Source organism: Labeo rohita, chromosome 9 (genome assembly GCF_022985175.1).
Source record: "Labeo rohita strain BAU-BD-2019 chromosome 9, IGBB_LRoh.1.0, whole genome shotgun sequence".
Classification (NCBI taxonomy): domain Eukaryota; kingdom Metazoa; phylum Chordata; class Actinopteri; order Cypriniformes; family Cyprinidae; genus Labeo; species Labeo rohita.
The window spans coordinates 17,823,029-17,845,639 of record NC_066877.1 but is presented as its reverse complement, the minus strand read 5'-3'; the positions used below and the strand labels follow the sequence as shown (position 1 = coordinate 17,845,639).

The window sequence follows — 22,611 nt, the reverse complement described above, 5'->3', positions numbered from 1 at the left end:
ATACCATCTGCCCTATTTATGAACAATTGTCTCTCACATACCAGTTCTTTTAACATCATTCAAAAAGACTTTTTTTATAGTCTTCGTATACTTTCTGTAAATATGCCCAACCATCAAATGACGTTTATCAGTTCTTTTTAGTGAATCAAAATCATATACCGTAATCCATGTTGTCCAGTTCACAAACTCACAAAGACTTTTAAAATTTGGTAGTGAATCAAAAATATACAGTGTGCCCTATTTACGAACAGTTGACTCTTTCGAGCTCTTTCGTGAGTTCTTTTAATGAATCATTCAAAAATACTTTTTTAGACTTTTTCCTTTCTGTAACTGGTGTTCTTTTTAGAATTTGAAATATTAATCGTACATAATTAATTACACAACTGAAATATGCAAAACCATCAAATGACTCTTTTATCAGTTCTTTTTAGTGAACAAAATCAAAACTTCTTTTTAGTGAATCAAAATCTTTTTAGTGAATCAAAATCAAAACTTTTACAAGCCATTTCTTTTAATGAACACATTTTTAGACTTTCTACTTTCTGTAGCTGTTCTTTTTGTAGTTTATAACTCCAAAAATGAAATGAAATGTTCATGAGCTCTTATTTTTACAATAACTGTAAGGAAAAAAATCAGTCATGAGTGATTCTTTTTAGGGAATTTAAAATATGAAGCTTATCAACAAGTATGATATGATTCACAAACTCTTTTTAAGACTTTTAAAAATTGGTAGTGAATCAAAAATATAGAGTGCGAATCAAAATCATACAGCGCAACCCATGTCGTATAATGAATGAACACTTGACTCATGAGTGATTCTTTTGAACAAATTTAAAATATAAAGCTTATAAACAACTATGACATGATTCACAAACTCTTTTAAGACAGGTTTTGTCAGTGAATCAAAAATATACAGTGTGCCCTATTTACAAACAGTTGACTTTTACAAGCCAGTTCTTTTAATGAAGACGTTTTTAGACTTTCTACTTTCTGTAGCTGTTGCTGTTGTTCTTTTTGTAGTTATAACTCCAAAAATGAAATGAAATGTTCATAATTTTACAATAACTGTAAGGAATTATTTTTAGGGAATTTAAAATATGAAACTTATCAACAAGTATGATATGATTCACAAACTTTTACAAATTTTGGTAGCGAATCAAAGATATACAGTGTGCCCTATTTACGAATGGTTGACTCTTACGAGCCAGTTCTTTTAATAAATCATTAAAAAAGACTTTTTTAGACTTTCTACTTTCTGTAACTGGTGTTCTTTTCAGAATTTGAAATAATAATCGTACATAATTAATTACACAACTGAAATATTCACAACCATCAAATGACTCTTTTATCAGTTCTTTTTAGTGAATCAAAACCATACAGCGCAACCCAAGTTGTCTAATTAATGAACACTTGACTCATAAGTGATTCTTTTGAACAAATTTAAAATATAAAGCTTATAAACAAGTACAGTTCTTGTTAGTGAATCGAAAGTATACAGCGTGACCTATTTGCGAACAGTTGACTCTTACAAGCCAGTTCTTTTAATGAATTATTCAGAAAGGCTTTTTTAGACTTTCTACTTTCAGTAACTGGTGTTCTGCTTATTTAGAACTTGAAATGTTCATGGGTTTATCATTTTATAATTGTACACAGTTTGTACACAAACTGAAATATGCCTAAATGAATCAAGACACCCTAACTGATATTATTTCATTAGAAGATTATGTCTGAACTTCTTGAACCCTCTGCTTGCTTAATATGTTTGTGGTTAAGCAGAACGATCAAAGGTTACACCACATTATTGTTAACAGCTTATGGACCAACCTCAAATGTGTCTGGGCAGGTTTTCATTCATGAATATCAGACGGAGTTCATTCATTTGAGGAAAACTGGTGCAAAATGACATCTAATTATAAACGGATGAACTCCGCCTGACAAAACGTGTCAAACCGCATCGAATAAACATAAAAGAGAACTGAAAGTTCCATAGGAAAAACATTTTATTGAAAAACATTTTCAGTTTGTAACAGACTGGTGGAATGTGTGCCATTTCATTTCTATGACTTTTATAAGGTTGCACGTCCTGACCAGATCTTACTGCGAGAGAAGGATGGGCGCACGGGCCATCGGGAAACGACAGCAACAGAAAGAGAACAGGAAACGCAGAGGTTGGGGGGAAAACGCAAATGATAATACTGAGGTCGTGTACAAACTGGGTAGAGAGAAAAAAAAGCAAAACCAAAGAACTAATTAAATAAATATTTATGGTACACACGTATGGCACAAATATGCAGCAAGCAGTCAGTTTGGCAATTCTCTATCTCGTTTTCATTTTTAAACCAGATCACCATGGGAACAGTGCAAAAGGGTTGAGTGGGAGGGTCTGACGAGTGCTAGCTAAAATACATAGCAAAAAATTCCAATTCTATACAAAACATCTTACTTAAGAGTTTATAAAAAACAATTTATTGGGTTCGTCGGCAATATGTACACAAGTTATTTACCAAAAAAATTAGTATGCTCTCTTTTAACTGAAGTGATTCATGTCGTTTTTTTTTCTTCACTTTTTTATTTGCTAGAAATGTGAGAATAAGGCTATCGTAACAACCGGGGATCCATATACAATACAAACAATAACGTATTTACAGCCTCTCACCTACAGATGTACGGTGCAAAAACTAGAGTCTCGTGAACTCAGGGTGACCATACAAGCAAGGCATTTTACAGTGGCCCGAAGACACTTCTCCCAGCGTTTCGCAAACCTTCCGCCCACACCGGTGCAACATCTGACGCTACTAGTTAAGTCCTACCGCTCCTAGAAGGTTACGGGAACGTTTGCGACCTGCAAGACAGTGTCTTCGGATTCGAAGAAACTAAGGAGATTGTCATATTTAGCCCATATGGACAGCAACCGAACAGCAATGTTTGTAGTGTGTGTGTTTGTTTTTCGTTCGTGTGTCTTCTAAAGAGTTCAAACAACTGCTCAGTCTTCAACATGTAAGTGTGTGTTTAAATGTTTCACAGTTTACCTCGAACCTACAGCACAAAGTAAAAAATAATAGCAATAATAATAATAATAACACACCGGGGTTGTAGTGTTTTCGTATGCTGTATTGTTTCATTTAATTTTCAGTGGTTAAGAACACTTTTCCATAGGTGAACGTATATCATCTTTTTCTCAATTGTTATAAAAATAAATAAAAATTGCATATTTGCAGATTTTGTGGCCTCTTACAGAGGCACAAAGCTCCGATCACACAAGGCTTGGCTTCTCGGTGAGATTCAAGAACCTCCATGAACAAGTGAAAACAAAAATGATGAACAGTTAATGTGCGACGTGGACATTTTCAACTGGGTCCACCTTTGGTGAACGAATTCGAACGAATGAAGTGTTTGCAGGCTGGCGTCGCTCACAATGCTTTCGCGCGAATGACGTCACGCACGTACGGGGGTTCCAAAAATCCTCTGCGGGCTGTGGGATACTCTGGCCTCTGCTTGGCGGCTTCCTCTCGTAAAAACGCACGCTAAATCCACTTGTGACCTCCATCGATCATAATCTGTGTTTTTCCCCCCCTTCGAGAAACCTCCCACAATTTCAGTCTGAAAGATCCCATTTCATGCAATTTACTACATTTAGCCCGCGCTCGTTCTCATCTGGTATGCTCGCTAACCGACGTCTACTGCTTTCCTTCCAGATTAAGGGGCCTAATTTCAACCCAGAGCACATCTGAGCTTCATCAACTGAGACAGGCAGGCCCGGAGAAGTTGGTTTAGTCAGGACTCTGTTAGACGTGCCCTTCCTTTGGTCCGTTTCTGGCCCTTCCCTCTCATTCCTTTCGGCTATTTTAAAACCCAACATGCTGTTTTCCCTAAGGGCTCCTTCCAAAGCCGCCCCTTCCCTGGCCACGAGCGCATGTGCTTTTTGTGCGGCTATGTGTGTGTTTGTGGTCGAAAAAGGCAGCTATTCGTGTAGGGATCGATGGAAAATAAGCAAATAGCGAGATGGAGAAAAATGTTAACGAAAAGGAAAACTTGAAACTTGCATAATGTGCAGATTCGCCATAAATTATTCATATTCTCGCCGTCTCACGCCGACCTGTCCGTTTGCTATCATAAATAAAGTCTACGTGCACTCTTTCTAACCGCTAAACTCATGAAGAAATGCTAAATCTTTTGCTTCATTCAAAACTAAACCATTATATTTTGATGTCCCTGTGCTTTAAAAGAAGTAGAGCACCAGTTCCTCTTTTTCACAATCTGCACCAGCCACTGGTGAGCGAAAGAGTGTGTGTGTTAATGCGATGGCAGAAATACTAGAAAAACAGGATCTTTTGTAGCGACATGCCTGGGGAAGGCGGCCATTTTGTGTCAAAAATGAGAGATTTCGCTAATAAGCCTTGAGTGATTCGCTGTCTTAATGTGGTGTTCTTGAGTTTGTACTCCATGTGGGAAAGGTGGTGAGGCTTTCAAAGTGCTGCTAAAGTGTTCATGAGTCCTCCACCTTCCCAGCAGGCAACAGGACAGCAACTGTACCAAATATTGACGTTCTTCCTTCCTTCTCTATTTTCTCTCAGCCCTGGCAGCAGACGTGTACGAAATGAAATGTGTGTCTTCCACGCTACTAAACGCCACATAAACCAGCACGAAAGGATCTCTATGACGATACCTATTAGTTTTCTATCCGCAAGTGGACTGCACTGGGAATGACAGAAAGAAATGCGAGACGCATGACCGTACAAAAAGACTTCAAGTAAACATCGCGAGTCATTTTGTAGAGGTGAGCGAATGAGGAGAGCTAACGCAAATGAAAACAGTACGAGTGAACGTGCAAAAACAGATGATGTCCATTCAAATGTCCAACAGTAGGCTCCGGAGAGCTTTTTAAATCCACTTCCTGTAGCTCTGACCGATCGGCTGCATTTCGAGACGGATCAGCCAATCGGCTCTAGCTATAAAAACAGCTTGAGTTCGTATTTCTTGCTGTGTGATACTGTCACGTCACTTTTCTCTTCTCCATCTCCGTGTGTTGTGTCCTTAAGGGAGATGATGTAGCGGAAAAAAGAGGACGAATCTTAGTCTTGACCTCTGTTTTCACAGCCACCCCCTTAACCCCCCTCTCCCCCACACACGCTCCCTCGTACACACACTATAATAGTGCACGTCAATCCCCCGGAGGGTTTTCGTTTGAGTCATTTTCGTTTTGTTTTCGTTTTTGCAGGTGCAAGAGCAGCGAATCAGGAGTGTCACTCCACCATCAGCAACATCTATACTGAGAGTAATAAACAGGAATATTGTAAAATAAACAAGAACAACAAAAAAAGGGGGCGAGGGTGAGCCCATGCCGCCCACGGGGGGGGGAGGGTTCATCGAGGGGCACGTTGGGGGTTACAGTTAATAAAACGTCTGAAAGAAGCGTGTCCGTTTTCACACTTTGTAATAGATGTTTGCTGGGCTTTGCGGCGGCATTTCTTGTACGATATAAACGGGGTGTCCGTAATCGCCGCTCACTTTCTCGTAATGTGGGCAGAAGACGCTGTCAGCAGTCCGCAGTGGGATGATGATGTCACTTGGCTCCGAGCCGTTGTTGTTGCCGCCGCTCCCTCCCCTCTTGGGCGTGGCTAATGTACTGAGTGACAGCGTGGTGGCGTGCTGGGGCGAGTGTTTGCGATGGCGTCGTCGGTACTTCAGAAGGAGGAACACCAGCATGATGATGATGATGATGACGATGACGCTTGCTGAGGCGATGCAGGCGAACAGGGCGACCTCTGAGCCAATGACCGATGATGATTTGTTTCCATTTCCCTTCTCTTCTCCTTGATGAGACGCATCTGGAAGGGAAAAAACAACATGAACTTTAGGGCAATGATTCCTTGATTCGAGTATTCGATTTTAAAAAACCATGTCCACGTCAAGTAATCATCAAAATGTCAAAAGTGGCACATTCCACATATTAACACCCTTTTAAAAATCATAATAAAGCATAATGGTATTAAGATTCACAAACGTTACGATTAGTACGATTAATTGCGATTAATCGCAATTAATTGCATCCAAAATAAAAGTTTTTGTTTACATGTGTGTATACTGTGTATATTTATTATGAATACATAAATACACACACATACAGTATATATTTTGAAAATATTTGCATGTATTTACATGTATAAATTTACATTCATATAATTGGTATTATATATATAAATATTTGTAATATATGAATTTTTTTTCTTATATATATGCATGTGTGTGTATTTAAATACACATAATAAATATACAGTACACACACATATATTATGTAAACAAAAACATTTATTTTGGATGCAATTAATCGTGATTAATCATTAAACAGCCCTAGCTACGATTTAATGTAGTTGATGTAAAGTAAATGTAATTGAAAATGTTGTTGAGTCAATATTAAACATGGATTAGATTGCGCAGTAAAGTGTAAAAACAATAATCAGGCAGTTGGCGCTTTGCAGGCATTTGTTATAATTCTATTGCTTATAATGCATTATGTATTTTAACAGTTTTGTTCAATAAAACCATATGATTACTTGCTTTTGATATTTTATATGAACTAATTATTATTGCCTCATTTCTTTATATATGTATATAAGTCATTTTAAAGGCATTTGTTCACTTAGGTCAATTTTTATTACTACAAAAAAATATATAATTATCCGATTACTCGATTAATCGTCAGAATAATTGACAGATAACTCGATTACCTAAATAATTGTTAGTGACAGCCCTACTTCATTCATCTTCAGAACACAAATTACAATATTTCTGATGAAATCAAAAAAGGGACAGAAATGGTCAAGAAGCTCTCGGATTTCATTTGTGTTCTGACGATGAACGAAGGTCTAACAACGGCATGACGGTGAGTAATTAATGACAAAATTTTCATTTTTGGGTAAACTATCCCTTTAAGGACTGTTCACACCATTGATAACTATAACAATAATGATAACTACAATCGTCAATTGCTCTGGATGCAAAATTAATTACAATTATCGTTGTTGGTATGAGCGTGCTTTCAGACTAGAAAGGAAGTGGCATACTCATAAGCAATTAAAAAGATGCCTTGACACTATATGAAATGTCTTTTATGCATGGTGAAATAAATTTACATGTATTTACTTAGCAGACGCTTTTATCCAAAGCAGGAGAGAAAACACAAGCGATTGATCATAAAAGAGCCGACGGTATTAACGGTGACTTGAAAACAAATCTCAAGAAGAAACCGTGAGTACAAAGCGTGAGTAGTAGCGTGAGAGAAAAAAAGATAATTTTTAATAAGAAGTGCCTTTATCTAAATGATTTAAATGAATTAGTTAAGTGTTCACTTTTCTGAAAGACATTCTGAACTTTCTAAAATGTGAATTTGGATAGATAACATCTCCGTGGTCACGGGAAGCTGTGGACGGAGTGACCTCGCACGGCTTCGGACTCCAGTGAGTTTGTCCCGAGTCTGGCAGAACAGATGAGCTGCTAACGCTCACACTGCAAGTAGATTATTGTACCTAAGACACTCCACTCAGATGACTTTGATGTCCATATGCTTCAACGGGAGAGAAGCTGAATTCTACAACAAAAGTGTTCCAGTGTGTTTGTCTTCCTCTGTCACATTAACGGTTTGCTTGTCAGAAGGATTTTATGAGAACGAATCAGTGACAGAGGACTGGCACTTGCTCAGCAAAAAAGAGATTAAAAAGCGGAGAGAATGATGAATCAGTGAGCGTCCTTTTACAGGTGTGTGAGGTGATAAAGTGTGACGTACCGTGCTTGTCAAGTACTTCATTCGATTTGGTGTCCTTGCTCCCTGCGTCGGGGTGTTTGGGAGGGTAACTGGTGGGGTATTCTTTGGGGGAAATGGGATCGGAGGGGTCTGCAAAACATAGATAAGAAACACATTCATCACTCTGATACATGTATGCATTTTCACGTGGAGAGCTATTACTTTCACGCTGCTCAGCGAAATAAAAAAGTGTGCGTGTGTGACTGATAGCGACCGCGTGTGAGTTCGTCATTAAAAAACAAGCAGCCATGATTAATCTAGTGACCTTCAGCTTGTGTGTGTATGTTTGTGAGAGAGCGAGAAATTCAGTCGCTTGTGTTGGGTGTGGCCTATGGTAATTACTACAGATGTCACCAATGAGGTGATTTATGAATAATCGTCGTTAATTACATCGTGGGGTCTGCAGCAAGTTCGAAGGGCTTTGCTATTGTTCTACACCCTGTGTTCCGACAGTAAAACAGCTATTAGACACCCAACCATTACTCACTTTGTCCAACCTTCATGATGATTTTCATCGACTTGGTTTTACACACTCCTCCTTCCTGATTATCCAGCCCTTCAATCGTTCCGTTAGACGTAGCTGAAACACAAAGACAAAAACAAGAACCTATTATCAACATGTGTCGCTATTACATATGCAAATACATAACTGAGATTGATCAAAGAAGGTACAAGCTTTCCAAATGATGTAACTGCATCATTAACATAACTAATGAATATTCATGAACTCAAGTCTCCATGCAGAACCTTCATAAATCATGTAACCAAAGTTTTAATAGTCCTAACTGCGCCATTTATGAACTTGAAATTTTTTGCACAGGCCAAAACTGTGTTTGTTTTGGTGTTGAAAGATGAAATGGTCAGGACCCCTGCTGAAAGTGCGCCTTTGCTCTTTAACAATTCAATAGGAAATAAGAAGGATTAAAGGAATAATAAAAAGCTGATTTTGTTCACCAGCGAGGCAAAGGCCTCGAGCATCAGGAGTGGTTGTTAATAATTTAGCGAATAAGGCACAGAGAGAGAACGCTATTAATGAATCTGAGATTTGGAGCGTGTTTAAGAGCGTGTAACGCTTTAGCCACAGCAGATGTTTGTCAAGAAACAAGTGAGCGAAAACAAGATAGACTAAATAATTTAAAAAAATAACATCCTTCTCTTTTTTTGGTGGGTAAAAACTAGCTTTCGATTCTAAAATGACAAATTTGAGGCATTTGACATCATCATCTGTTGCTAAACAAACTATCAGCGGTATTCTGGCCCCTTGTCCCACGTGTCCCATGTGGGCTTTTAAGCGAACAATGCAGCTATGCCATGTGCGTGTGTGTGCGTGTCCACGCCCGGCAGGCTTGCGGTCTATTGGGTCAGTAACACAGAGCTAACGAGCTGCCAAGGGCTTAACGTCTGGTCAGCGTCCAGAACAATGTGGCCTGCATTCAGAGAGAGACGGGGAGGGCCGTGATATTGGAGTCTATGAGGCGCCTGTCCCCCCATCATCACTTTTTTTTTCCAGTGCTGCCACTTTGATGAAGCGGATGGAGTGTGAGTGTGTTTTGGTTCTTTCTGATTCTACTTTATTTGTTTTCATCACGACACCATCTGACTCTCTGTTGCTTCTTTAACCTGTGGCTTTTTAGTGTTGAGAAAAACACAAGCGCATTACTTATAAAGCTCCTTAAAAGCTTGTGTGTTCATTTCATAAATCTGGCAAATGAGCCTAAACACACACATTAAAGCAAACACAATGCAAAACAATAATCACATGATGCTCGCATTCCAGGTCAAAAGTCACATGACACGCACGGTTCATTTAGTGACTAGAGTAGTTGATTATAACACAAAGATACTTTTAAAGCACTTCATAGATGAGTTGATGTGAAATTAGAGTGGTTGACTTTGACAGACTGGCTGGCAAAGAGTATTTGTGTGTGGGACAGGTTTGGCCTACATTGTGAAGGCCAAATTTCCCCAGATGGATATTAAAAGCCTGAAACCTACATTGAGGAGAGCAGCAAGAGAACTCAGTGAAGTAAAAAAAGATTTAATAAATAAGCTAAATAATTAAATTGAAAAATAAGTCATTAGAGCAGTGTAAAAACAGTAGAGCCCACAATAATAGAAAAGCAATATAGTTTAATGACTAAAAACTCCCTTTGGAAAATATATTAGTAAAACTTTAAATTAAATCTGTTTTTAGTCTAAAATGGAAAAGGTTTTATTTAGTGGAAAAATTAGGGTTGCAGTGTATATTGTATATATGTGTCATATATAAAAACAATATTAGACTAGGTTATGCTCCCAGCTGGGTAAAGTGTCTGTGTGCTACATGTGGACACAAAAACTCAATACTGACACCAATACCTGCTTGGTGAAACCCTATCAATCTTAAACAGGCTGTGGGGAGTGTAAAGTCCTGCCATGACAAAAGGGCAACCAGTGTGACAGGACTGGAAAACGACACCGTGCAACGGCATTAAATGCTTAGAAACTTTTGCACAGTATTATATCAAAACATAAAATGATATACATTACCAGTCAAAAGTTTTTGAACAGTAGGGTTTTTACTATTTAAAATAGCTGTTTTCTATTTGAATATATTTTAAAATGCAATTTATTACTGTGATTTCAAAGCTGAATTTTCAGCATCATCTTCAGTTTTCAGTGTCACATGATCTTTCAGAAATCATTGTAATATGACAATTTGCTGTTCAACAAACATTTTGTAATTATTATTATTATTGTCAATATTTAAAACAGTTGAGTACATTTTTTATTATGCTTTGATGAATGGAAAGATCCAAAATGAGCATTTATCTGAAATAAAAAAAAGAAATGATAGAAATTAATACTTTTATTTAGCAAGGATGCTTTAAATTGATCAAAAGTGATGATAAAGACACATATAATGTTACAGAAGATTTCTTCTGAACTTTCTATTCATCAAAAAAACCTGAAAAAAAATCTACTCAGCTGTTTTCAACATAATATTAAAAATAAATGTTTTTGAGCAGCAAATCAGAATTTTAGAATGATTTCTGAAAGATTATGTGACTTGAGTAAACATTCTAAAAATTCAGCTTTGAAATCACAGGAATAAACGACACTTTAAAATATATTCAAATAGAAAAAAGCTATTTTAAATAATACACATATTAATTGTACTGTTTTGCTGTATTTTGGAACAAATAAATGCAGGCTTGTTGAGCAGAAAAATATTAAAAATCTTACTGTTCAAAAACTTTTGACTGGTAGTGTATACACAGGTACCTGAGTGTGAATGTGAATTGTGATGATGAGCTGTAGCTGTTGTTGTGGAGTTTGACCTGATCAACATGGCGTCAGGGTCACAGAGTGGTGAACAGCACTCAGGCCAATAATAAGAGCTGACACACAACAATACACACACACAAACACTGCACATCTACTCTAATAAGATATGGCACGGCACCTCGAAAAGCCCTCACTGGCTTTGAATAAAGCCAAATAACATGTCTCTCTCTCTTTACGTCTCTCTCTTAAAGTCAACAATGCCTTATTGGCATGATCGTTAACTTTGTAATATTGTCAAAGCATATAAAAAACAGAAATTACATCACACAACAAAACGAAAACGAAAGGAACGAAGGTTAAATATAAAACACAGTGGAAATAGCTATGATTTAATGTTATAAATCACTTATCACTTATTAGTAATAAATGCTCATCATGATTGGTATCTACTGACATGCTCAGCCTCAGGCAATGGCATGCTGTTACATTACATAACTAGTTGCTAAGAGGCATTATTTTCATTTTTCATCATCTGTCAGTATGGAGAAGTCTGAAACATGAAATTGTCTCTCTGTTCCAGGCCCTGAACCTGCAATGCAAAACTTTCGACAATAGACTGACTTGAACAACCAGTCACAGACTCCATACTAATTAAAATGGATGAAATACTTAAAACTGCGAAGGTAAACCTGTTCCATTCAGCTTTTTAAGCACCACTCGTTTTTTTTTCTTACTAATGAGCTATTATTCTATTCTTAAGGGACGAAATGAATGAACACACCTTTAAGATTTACATAGACGCATTTTGCCTTTGATTCATTTAATGAATTCAGTCTTTCTGCAGATTGTATTCTTTTTTTATGAAACATTCCTGCTCTCTCTAACTCTCTCTCTCTCTTGCCATATTTAGATCATGTATCTCTCTTCTGGGTCCCGGCTCAAGGGTAATCTGTCAGACCAGATCACATCAAGCTCACATTCACACACAAACACACACAATCATATCAGAGTCATCAGCATCAGGCTGCATATGAACAATACAAGCGCCATTTGAAAGTTGGGCCAGCACAAACTAACACACACCAGGCCTCAACAATAAAAAAAAATAACGATGGACGATGACCCAGGGTCAGTGTGAGTGAGCTTTAGACCAGCTGACCAACTGCATGTCTTTATCATGTAGTTATTTTACATTTTGTATGAAAATATTTAGGGCCTGTAAGATTTTTTTTTTAAGGCAAATGAATGTAAAAACAGCAGTTTTGTGAAATATTATTAAAATTAAAACATTTTTCTTTTTTTTTAAATATTTTTGTAATATTAACATTACTATACAATTTTATTTTATTATATATTTTATAATATATATATTTTTTTCCCCTCTATTTTTATGTACTTTATTCCTGTGATGGAAAAGCTGAATTTTCAGCAGCCATTACTCTCATCTTCAGTGTCACATGATCCTTCAGAAATCATTCTAATATGTGATTTGGTGATCAAGAAACATTATTATTAATGTTAAAAATAGTTGTGATGCTTAATATTTTTTTGGAAACCATAATTCATTGTTTTCAAGATTCTTTAATCAACAGAATGCTTAAAAAAACAGAGAAGTTGGTAACACTTTACAATAAGGTGCCATTTTTTAACATTAATTAATGTATTAACTAACATTAACGAACAACGAACACTATTTATTATTTTTTGTTTATGTTAGTTAATAAAAACACAGTCGTTCATTGTTTGTTCATATTAGTTCAGTGCATTAACTAATGTTAACAAACACAACCTGTGATTTTAATAAATGAGCATGAGTAATTAATATTAAGATTAATTAATGAATTTTTAGTTCATGTTAGCTAATGAAACTTATTGTAAGGTGTTACCAAAAATGTTAAAGTTTTAAAAAGATTTTTTTTTGTAATAATACCATTACTGTCACTTTTGATCAGTTTAATGCATCCTTGTTGCATCAAACTATACATTTCTTAAAAAAAAAAACATGAGCCCGAACTTTTGAACTGTAGTATATATGTACTTTTTTTTTCCTTTGTAAAGAAAACCTGTTTAATGAAGAATATGTATATAATTTTCTAACACATATTAAAATATGTCGCTCAAGAATAGCTGTTTATCGTATTTATGTGAAAAAAATATCTAATCGACTCCTAACGAGTCCTGCACACACACAGAAACGTTTGGCTTGCTGAACACATTTATAAGGGATTGAAATCATCTGATTGGTTTCTGAGCAGATCCAATTGATAAAGACAGAGTGATTAAACCGAGCTATTAGGATTAAACTTTTTAATTAATTACTTATCGAATAAACCCCCCCTTACCACACACAGCAGTCATACGTCTCTGCGCTTCACAACTCCACACACACACACACACACGACTCCAGCTGTACACCAGGGCAATTATCATCTACAATGCAGCAAAATGAACTCATTTCTCTTTCTCCACCTCCTTTTTCTCTCTTTCACTTTTCTTTCCACAAATTAGAGTCGCTTAAGAGCAACTGAGAGAGAGAGCAAAATAAAGGAGGAGAGAATTTACCCAGAACTGCAAAATTGGATTTTCTCCTTTTGCTGGAAGTGAACTCTCATTGTGAGCGAGAGCGAGAGGTCTGGGCAATGAGATTGACGCCGTGTATCAAAGCAGTCTCTGTTTATGTGTGTGTGCGCCTTATTCCATTATCCCATCCTGCATTCCTCTTCCACCTCGCCCGCTGTTTATACAGCTTGCTTTGAGCCTGAAGAGTGTTTAGAAGCCAGGTGAGCAGTTATTGTACTTGCGAATGTGAAAATTCAACCCATGTGCCAAACGATACAAAGCGAATACGAGAAGTTATTTTTGTTTGTGTACATATGCGTTCATGGTCAAGCGGCACTCACAAACAGAAACTTTCCGTCTCTAGTTCAGTAACTCTGAACTAAGAGTCACTCCGGCTGACGTAAACAAACACTAGCAAATGTGGTAGAAACATCTTATTATTTGCACCGCGACTCACTAAAACATTACTAATGTAGTTCGTCCCGCAACATCAACATTTCCCGATACTCAAAACCACTTAAACAAAATAAAACAAATGTAATTGACCAGAACAGTGTGGCAAGGGAGTTTTACAGATAGCCGCTGTCATACTCACAGATAATGTAGTAATCTTTCCCCCTGAAGAACTCCAGGCCCCAAAGGTTTGGGCTGAACTCCTGGAACTTGAGGGTGAATTTGACATCCTGGTCCGGTTTGACGCAGTTGAGCAGAGGCGTGTCCGCTTTTGTGACCTGACAGGACTTTAGCTGTTCCAGAGGAACCATATAGAGTTTATAATACTCCACTCCTTCCGTCGAACCGCCTTCCACGCGTGGGCAAACTATGTCCATCTTATCCCCGATCTGTGGATACAGCACCAGACCCTGTCCTGGCACGAACCTTTGCGAGAAAGAAAGACAGAGAGAGAATGAGAGACAGGATCAAAAATATGCTGGAACGCGTTGATCAATAATTAAAAAAGAGGGTGATCAATTATTAAGCACCGATTATAAAGGATAAAACGGGTTCTAAAGAACTCGCTAGATGGAGAATAACTGAAACGATCCTAAACTGCATGCGTGAGTGTTTTAAGTTCCTTTATGAGAATCCAAAAAAGAAAATGGAGCAGCTAGAACGAGACAAAGGTGTTGACTCACGGCTCATACTTAAGAATAAAGGCAAATAGTCTCTCTGATGCCAAGCGCTCAAACAGCAGCGCTGTGAAAAGAAAATGATGTCATGAGAAATAAGGAGGAAAAGCGCAGCAGCTCGCATCAGGCGACGCTCCCAGCCATCCGCCTCGAGGGACTAAAACGGGAGTAGCTGGGAAAACTGCTCTGCTGTGTGTGCGCACGTTTGACGTGCAGCAGGGTAGCTGTCAGGACTATCTGTACTACAGATCTAGCCACGCAAATCCTCTCGAGCCGAACACTGGATCGCTATCTCGCTCGTGTCTTATCGCGACGCGAGCTTGTTTGAAAAGCCAAGAACAGTTTGCTCGCATATGTGTGTGGCGTGTTTGAATATTTGCCTCGGGATCGTTCAAAAGAAGAGGGCGAGACTCATAAATTCCTTGCGTAAAACATGCTCACACCTTAAAAGTTTATACACACACCTACAAAACCAAAATCTGATGTTTTCCCAAATAGAAGAATGCTAAACATCTATTTACACTCTTATAAAAAGGGGTTTTCACAGTGATGCAAATGAAGAACCATTCTGGGTTCGGTTAACCTTTTAATGAACGTGACCCTGGACCACAAAACCAGTCACAAGGTTCATTTTTTTAAAATTGAGATTTATACATCATCTGAAAGCTGAATAAATAAGCTTTACACTGATGTATGGTTTGTTATTTGGTCGAGATACAAATTATTGGAAATATCTGGAATCTGAAAGTGCAAAAAATAATGAGAAAATCGCCTTTAACGTTGTCCAAATGAAGTTCTTAGCAATGCATATTACTAATCAAAACTTAAGTTTATATATATTTACGCTAGGAAATTTACAAAATATCTTCATGGAACATGATCTTTACTTGATTTTTGGCGATAATTTTGACTCACACAATAAAAGTTTGGCTATTGCTACTTAAGACTGGTTTTGTGGTCCAGGGTCACGTTTTTTTAGTAGGGCTGGCAAACGATTAGTCGCGATTAATCGCATACAAATTAAAAGTTTGAGTTTGCCTAATATATGTGTGTGTACTGTGTGTAATTATGTATATATAAATACAAGCACATTCATGTATATATTTAAGGAATATTTACAAGTATATGTATTTATTATAATTTTTATAGAATTTATATTATATATAAATAAAAATATTTTGTACATAACATTTATTTTAAATATATGCATTAATTTGTGTGTATTTATATACACATAATAATTACACACAGTACACACACATATATTAGGCAAACTCAAACTTTTATTTTGTATGCGATTAATCGCAATTAATCGTTTGCCAGCGCTATTTTTTTCTTCTATTATTTGTGCATTCAAAATGCAAATCCATGGATGTTAAAGGGTCTCACCAATAAAGAATAACTTGCTCTTTCTATTAACCATTGCATTTAACAGGCAAATGCAATTGAGCAGTGAAACAGAAAGATATAGGCTGAATGCAGCATGCTAGATGCTTTACACATTGTTGCAGCCCACAGCCAGTCATTATCCTAAACCACAGGGTACACAAGGTCACCCCACAGCCCGTACGCACACATTCCGCTATTAAAAGGGTGTTTTACGTGTCTGTATTTTACCGGAGCTGCTGTTAAAACAGTCTAGCTTTAGTTTTGAGTAGGGAGCGGGGTGTAAATGTGGGGGGTAGCTGAACAAATAAAGCCAGAGGTCATTCTCATGTTTGTAAATGGCTTTAATCCTTGTCTAAAAGACACACTTTAACCCCCCAACCTTAGCCTTGGTGATTCTCCCAGCGGTCGTAAATATTCGGGGACATGTGAATGCGAAAAAGAAAAGGATGACAGAATAAGGGTTTGCACACGTTTAACACAGACCGCTCATTCTGTTAACAAGACTGCAGCTGCACACAGAGAAGCCATTAAGTCGGAAAAGGCGCGCGTGTGTGTGTAAGAGCGAATGAACGGTCAGGACATGTGTGCAGTACATCTAAGAAGACACGGCCGTGCCACTTGAGGACGTTTCGCCGTAATTTTATTTGTGATCCACATTTTTTCCTTCTCATATTCGCAAAGCATCTGTTTTATCTTTTCTCTTTGTCTTCTTCCCACTGACTCATTCGCTTGTGTTCTGAGTGAAATATTCATTTTTGGCAGCATTTCTAAAAGCACTTCAAATGAAGCCTTTTAAATAAACTCGCTCGTAGACATTAAAGCAAAAGAGAAAAGAGAAACTCGCTAACAGCGGTTAATGAGTGTAAGACTTTCAGGACTCTCTCTGGCATGATAGAAACGATAAAAATGAAGCTGAGAAACAGGTGGGCTGGATGGACGTCTGAAAGGCGTTAAAGAATCAAATATAAAACATCTGGGTTTTTTTCTATTGCCCCTCGCATTTTCTTATGGGTCAAAAAACCGATTCATTTGCTAAAACTAAAACCAACACATGTTCCTGATAAACTCCCGGTTTTCCGCCAACGTTTTCATATATGTGACCATGGACCACAAAACCTGTCTTAAGGGTCAATTTTTTTTAAGTTATACTTCTGAAAGCTGAATAAATAAGCTTTGCATTGATGTATGGTTTGTTAGGATAAGACAATATTTGTCCAAGATACAACTATATGAATATCTGGAATTTGAGGGTGCAAAAAAATCAAAATATTGAGAAAAGTTGTCCAAATTAAGTTCTTAGCAATGCATGATACTAATCATTATCATACTAAACAAAACTAATTTTAAATATATATATATGCTAGGAAATGTACAAAATATATTCATGGAACATGATCTTTACTTAATACCATAATGATTTTTGTCATAAAAAAAAAAAATCGATAATTTTAACCCACACAATGTATTGTTGGCTATTGCTACCAATATACCTGTGCTACTTAAGACTGGTTTTGTGGTCCATGTTCACATATCGTGCTTTCTTCAATTGGAGCTTTTGCATATGAATCTGTGTCCATCAGCTTTCCTCGTTCTTTCTTTTCCAGTGTTAATCTCTAGTTGTGTGGGCCGAGCCGTGACACAGTGACAGCAGTAGCCTAATCCCGGCCCAATAGGAACGCAGCGCTTTAACCCGAAGATCTGAAACAACACTGGGTGGAGGGAACTTAAGCTGTTTGACTTTCAATCATCAGACCAATATGGAGGTTCATTGGGCATGGAAAGACATGGACAGAAAGCACAGGACAAAAGAAATCAACAGACATCTCACGGTTTAATCGCTCCATCGTGCTTTGCCTCCGAGACCTGCGTCGGGTGAGAGGGCAAAGCGACCAGACAGGCGCCTTAGCTCTTTGTCACCCTATATCCCTTCATTCTTTCCTGTTTTCCTCATCTATTCAATCCATAATCCCAAAGACCCCGTCTGCTCTCTCCTTACATTATAAAGCAACACAAATGGCATTTAACAATCAACTAGATGCTACATTTTCCTCGCTCTCTCCCAGCAGCAAACCAATCCCACCCATCTGCTAACATGACGACGACAAATATGGAAAATGGTTAGCTCAGCATCTAAATCATAACGGGCTTTCGCTCGCAGTCTATCTTGAAGTTTCTGCACCCCTAAACGCAGAAGGGGGGAAGGGGTAGTTATTATTCATGGCCCACTCGCCCCTTGCTGTATCTGCATGTGTATGAAGCCATGGATGTGCCCTCGTCAGAACCCTGCTAAGCGATGTAATCTCTTAATGAAGAGAAGGGGGAACCTCCTTTGACTGAAAACGTGTAGAGCAGACTGCTTTTGTTTCTCCACCTCCGACAAAATGGATTACCAGAAAGAGAGGGAGAGGGGAAAGGAGTCTTTACATGCTTATACATCAGAGGTAAAGCAGCAGAGGGGTAAAAAGCACTGCGCACTAGATTGACACACATTTTTGCAAAGGGAGGAAAGAAAAAAACAGCCGTCACGCACACACTCGCTCAGTGATTGAGTATTGTGGGAGTTGGCGACGGTTGTCTCATGTACAGAAGGCCATAGGGAGTACAGTACAGATTTTAAGCACACTCATTATGCAGCAGTGATACTTTAGATGTACGCATGTCCCGTAGAGCTACATTATACCTATGGGATTTCTTTCTAATCTTCAGATAGTGAGTTATTCTTTTTTGTTTATTGTGTGTTTGTCTTTCTAAAACAAAACTGGAGTCAATACTAGACAGGAGTCAGGTTCTCCTCAGCTCATCTATTATTGAAAAATGAATTCATATGAAACAATTTAATGCCAAAGGAAAGAAAGCAAATGCATGAAAATCTATTTGAATCTGACAAGATTTCTTCCATGTCCTAACATTTGCTCTGTTTATCTTGTCAGGTAGTAAAAATGCAGCCGCCAACGCTAACAATTTTATCAGTGCCATCACCATTTAGTCTTGTGCTACAAAGAACTATGCATTGAACTGGTCCAACAGAACAGGAATATGCGCAGCGAGTAATTCCATGGAACGCTGGCTTGCCTGGGAAGAATGAGGCCTGCATATTTACAGTGACACACACAATAGAGACACGCCGTTGGAGGTCACTTCATGGTCGCTCTGGGTCTCCATCAATGAAGATGTCACAATAGATATCGACATGGTGGTGACACTTCACATTCAGTGTTTTAGTTATATATATGCAAATGTAACTAAAATAATTTGTAATTAGAATTACAAACTATGCCACAAAAACGTAATTACATACTACGTACAATTACACAGTACTTGCGTGTAATCACCCAGAAACATACACGCTAATGAACATGGCTTGCTTAGAAGGAATCTAAAATGCTCACACTTTTGAACAAAGAATTTCAAAAACTGTTCAAAATGGGATATTTAAGACATTGTAAGATGGATTTCCATTTGTATGCCAAGTACTAATCTTTGAATTTATAGGGTTTTCCGTACAAGAGCACTTTATGCAATATTTGGCGGAATATAAATATTTAATTTAAGCTATAAAAATGTATATTCACTGTAGACACGGCCGCAACTTTTCCATGACTTTTCATCACTCATCTAATTAAATTGGCATATTGCAATATAGTTAAAACAATTAATTATAATTAATTTTAATTGTTAATGTTCCCTATAGAGTATTAAAAAAAAAAAAAAAACTAAAATAAGATCTTATATAGGAACAATGTAAAAGTAGGTTAAGTGGAGTGGGCCAGTGGTCATGGGCACATTCAGCAAAATTGAATTTCTCAATGCTGCACGTCATCCTCTTAATTTTTCCCCTCACTGCAGAATTTATAACAAATACATCGACGAACAGTCAACAATTTCTTCACCATGCATCCATACTAACCCATCTTCTCTTTCAAGATAATTCAGAACTAATAGAATTTTATTTATTTATTTTTTTTTAAAAAAAATAAGTTTTTTCGCTTTGCGATTTTACATAAATATATGAGCAAGCAAGAAACCTTTGTAAAATAGATTGAAGTACATCTCAACAACTCAAACCCAGCGCATCCTGTCCAGAGCAAAGCCTTTTAGATCAATTACACTCTTATTAATTAACGCACTTAAGGACGCTTGCGACACCCGCCAGAGGACTAAAGACAGCCGCTCTTTTACCTGTGTGTAGTAGGCTACTAAAGACCGTAATTATCAACACGGGACACCTGTTATGCGGTCTACCCATGCTGCCCCTTGCCCTGTGCAGGCAGGGGTAAAAGAGACAAGTCTTTCTCTATGAAAAAGGGCCGACAGCGAAAGCTGAATTATTGAACGAGCACGGAGTTTCTCCACGACTCCCGCGCGGGGCACAAGACCCTTCGGGTTTCAGCGTTACTTGATGTTTCGATGTTTTAATGCATGATCCAGCGTCTATGTGCCGCTCATCTTGACATTTTCACCACTGCCTTCGCAGTCACTGAGGGAAAAAAGTCCTTCAAGATAAAATGTTTACGCAATTATTCTAAAAGGCTTCATCGTGTATGAAACTGGAATAAATTACAAAGAAAAAATGAAGCTTATACAACGACCAGAAGAAAAGGATAATTTGATGAAAGCGGTTTAGATGTCTGATTTTTATCAGATTGCGATGGTGAGAATTATACAAACATTTTCTGAGGTACATCAAGGAGTTGGGGCCTACGCCGTTCAATAAAACATTACGCCTCAGATGGAAATTTAACCAACGGTTGTACAATGAACGTTTATCTATAATGACACTAATATGATTTCCATTAATTGTTTTGTTAATTTCGTGTCATGAAACACATCACTATGATAAAAAAAAATTCTCTCAGATTTAGGACCTGAGGTCCTGCGGGGCCATTCAAAACTATTATTTCTCATTTCTTTCTGTCTTAAATTTACAAGTTGCCACTTGGAATTATTAATTACTTTGAAGTGCGACTCATTTATTAATATTAATGTTGTAAACCCCTGTGAGTGGAAACAACGCGTCACTCGCCTCAGCTCAGTGATCCACATCACCTGCTATTAATTTTCATTTACAGTAATACAGAACGAACGTCTTAACACCGCACAAAGCCATTTATCCTGCATTACTGTACATGATTTTGACGACATCACCCACTTTCGGGGTCTGTAGGTTGGGAGTGAGAGAGGGTTAGATGTGACTGACGGAGAATTGCCGCCTCTCGCACACTTACTTGGTATTCGTCGTGTTCCAGTATATGGAGTCCAGGATGAGTGTGCGGGACAGGTTCACCTTACACGCGATGACTAAAACTCCAAAGTAATATCTCCACAGAGAGTCGCCCATGGTCCGTTAAGACCGTTACGGTCAAATTCCGTTTCGCGGGAATTTCTAATTATAAAAAATAAAGCGTCTCGTTGGCTGCTTGTGACAATCCAAACTTAATATCCCGGTTCCAGGACAAAAAGTACAAAAAAAAAAAAAAAAAAAAAAAAAAAAAAAGGCAGAATAGAAGCCTGGTTAGAAGTGAACCATCCCGATGGGAAGAGCTACTCCTCTATTAGTCCTGCTCGAGATGAGAGAGAGCAGCACCGCGGACAGCAGGCAGTTTCTCATTCGGTAAAATACACGATTGAGTGAAGCACTCCGATCAACCGGCCGTGGGGAGCATGTACATTCCTCACAGGAAGGCGACCCGTGTCGTCGCCGCCGAAGTGCTGGATGTCCGTGGAGACATGGAAGTTAATCCCCTCGGTGTGGATAATAAGCCAAGCAGGTACCAATTCCAAAAGCGAGGTATTCCGTTCAGGCAAACGAGGGGAGTTCCCAAAAAAATGAATGAGGCAGTTTGGAATAAGATGAGCAAGAATGAATTAACTGCAGCCTGTCGGATGAAGCACAAAATAAGAATGACTAATGAGTGAAAATAAAAATAAAATGAAACGATGAAGTCAAATGAAAGTTCTCATGGGTCGCCGTGGAACCCGCACAGTAGCAGAGAACAGCTGCGGCTCGAACCCTGCAGGTCCGGATTGAAATGCTGCGTGCGTGAATTGCGGGACTGCTCCGTTCTCTGTGCGCGTCTGTACTGCAAGTAGCTGCGAGCGTCTACAACACGGAATATTTGTCAGAGCGAGTTTTTCGCTGACTCCGCCCATCTACTCTCTCATTGGACAGGTAGCCATGGAGAGAAACCTGTCAATCAAGCGGTCGCCCGGCGACTGGTCTAGCAGTGAGAGAATATATCGGACTTCAGGTCGCCAACCCAGATTTTAGTTCTTAGGGATTAATGACAATTCTGCATTTCAAAGAGCACTCGTGCTAGAATGTGTATAATCGCAGCTGGTACAAAAACTACACCGAAAACCCTATTAATAAGTACATAATGTACTACCTAGACAACACGCATCCTGATCATTAGTACTTGGGCTTATGTTTAATCACTACTCTTTCTCTTTATTTTATTTTAGAAG

General features: G+C 38.0%; 1 protein-coding gene across 2 annotated transcripts; it reads right to left on the bottom strand.

The window, feature by feature from the left end:
* Positions 1-1,982: 1,982 nt before the first annotated feature.
* efnb2a (ephrin-B2a) lies at positions 1,983-22,221 on the bottom strand. 2 transcript variants are annotated; one of them, XM_051119416.1, is made up of 5 exons: positions 21,372-22,221; positions 14,223-14,506; positions 8,289-8,381; positions 7,784-7,891; positions 1,983-5,828 (listed from the first exon to the last, which is right to left on the bottom strand). In XM_051119416.1, exons 1-5 carry the CDS (start codon positions 21,482-21,484, stop codon positions 5,425-5,427), a joined length of 1,002 nt encoding a protein of 333 aa, XP_050975373.1. In that variant the 5' UTR covers positions 21,485-22,221; the 3' UTR covers positions 1,983-5,424. The 2 variants fall into 2 exon arrangements, with proteins under 2 accessions (XP_050975373.1, XP_050975374.1); XM_051119417.1 differs by lacking the exon at positions 21,372-22,221 and adding an exon at positions 14,764-14,888.
* Between the last annotated feature and the right edge of the window lie 390 nt (positions 22,222-22,611).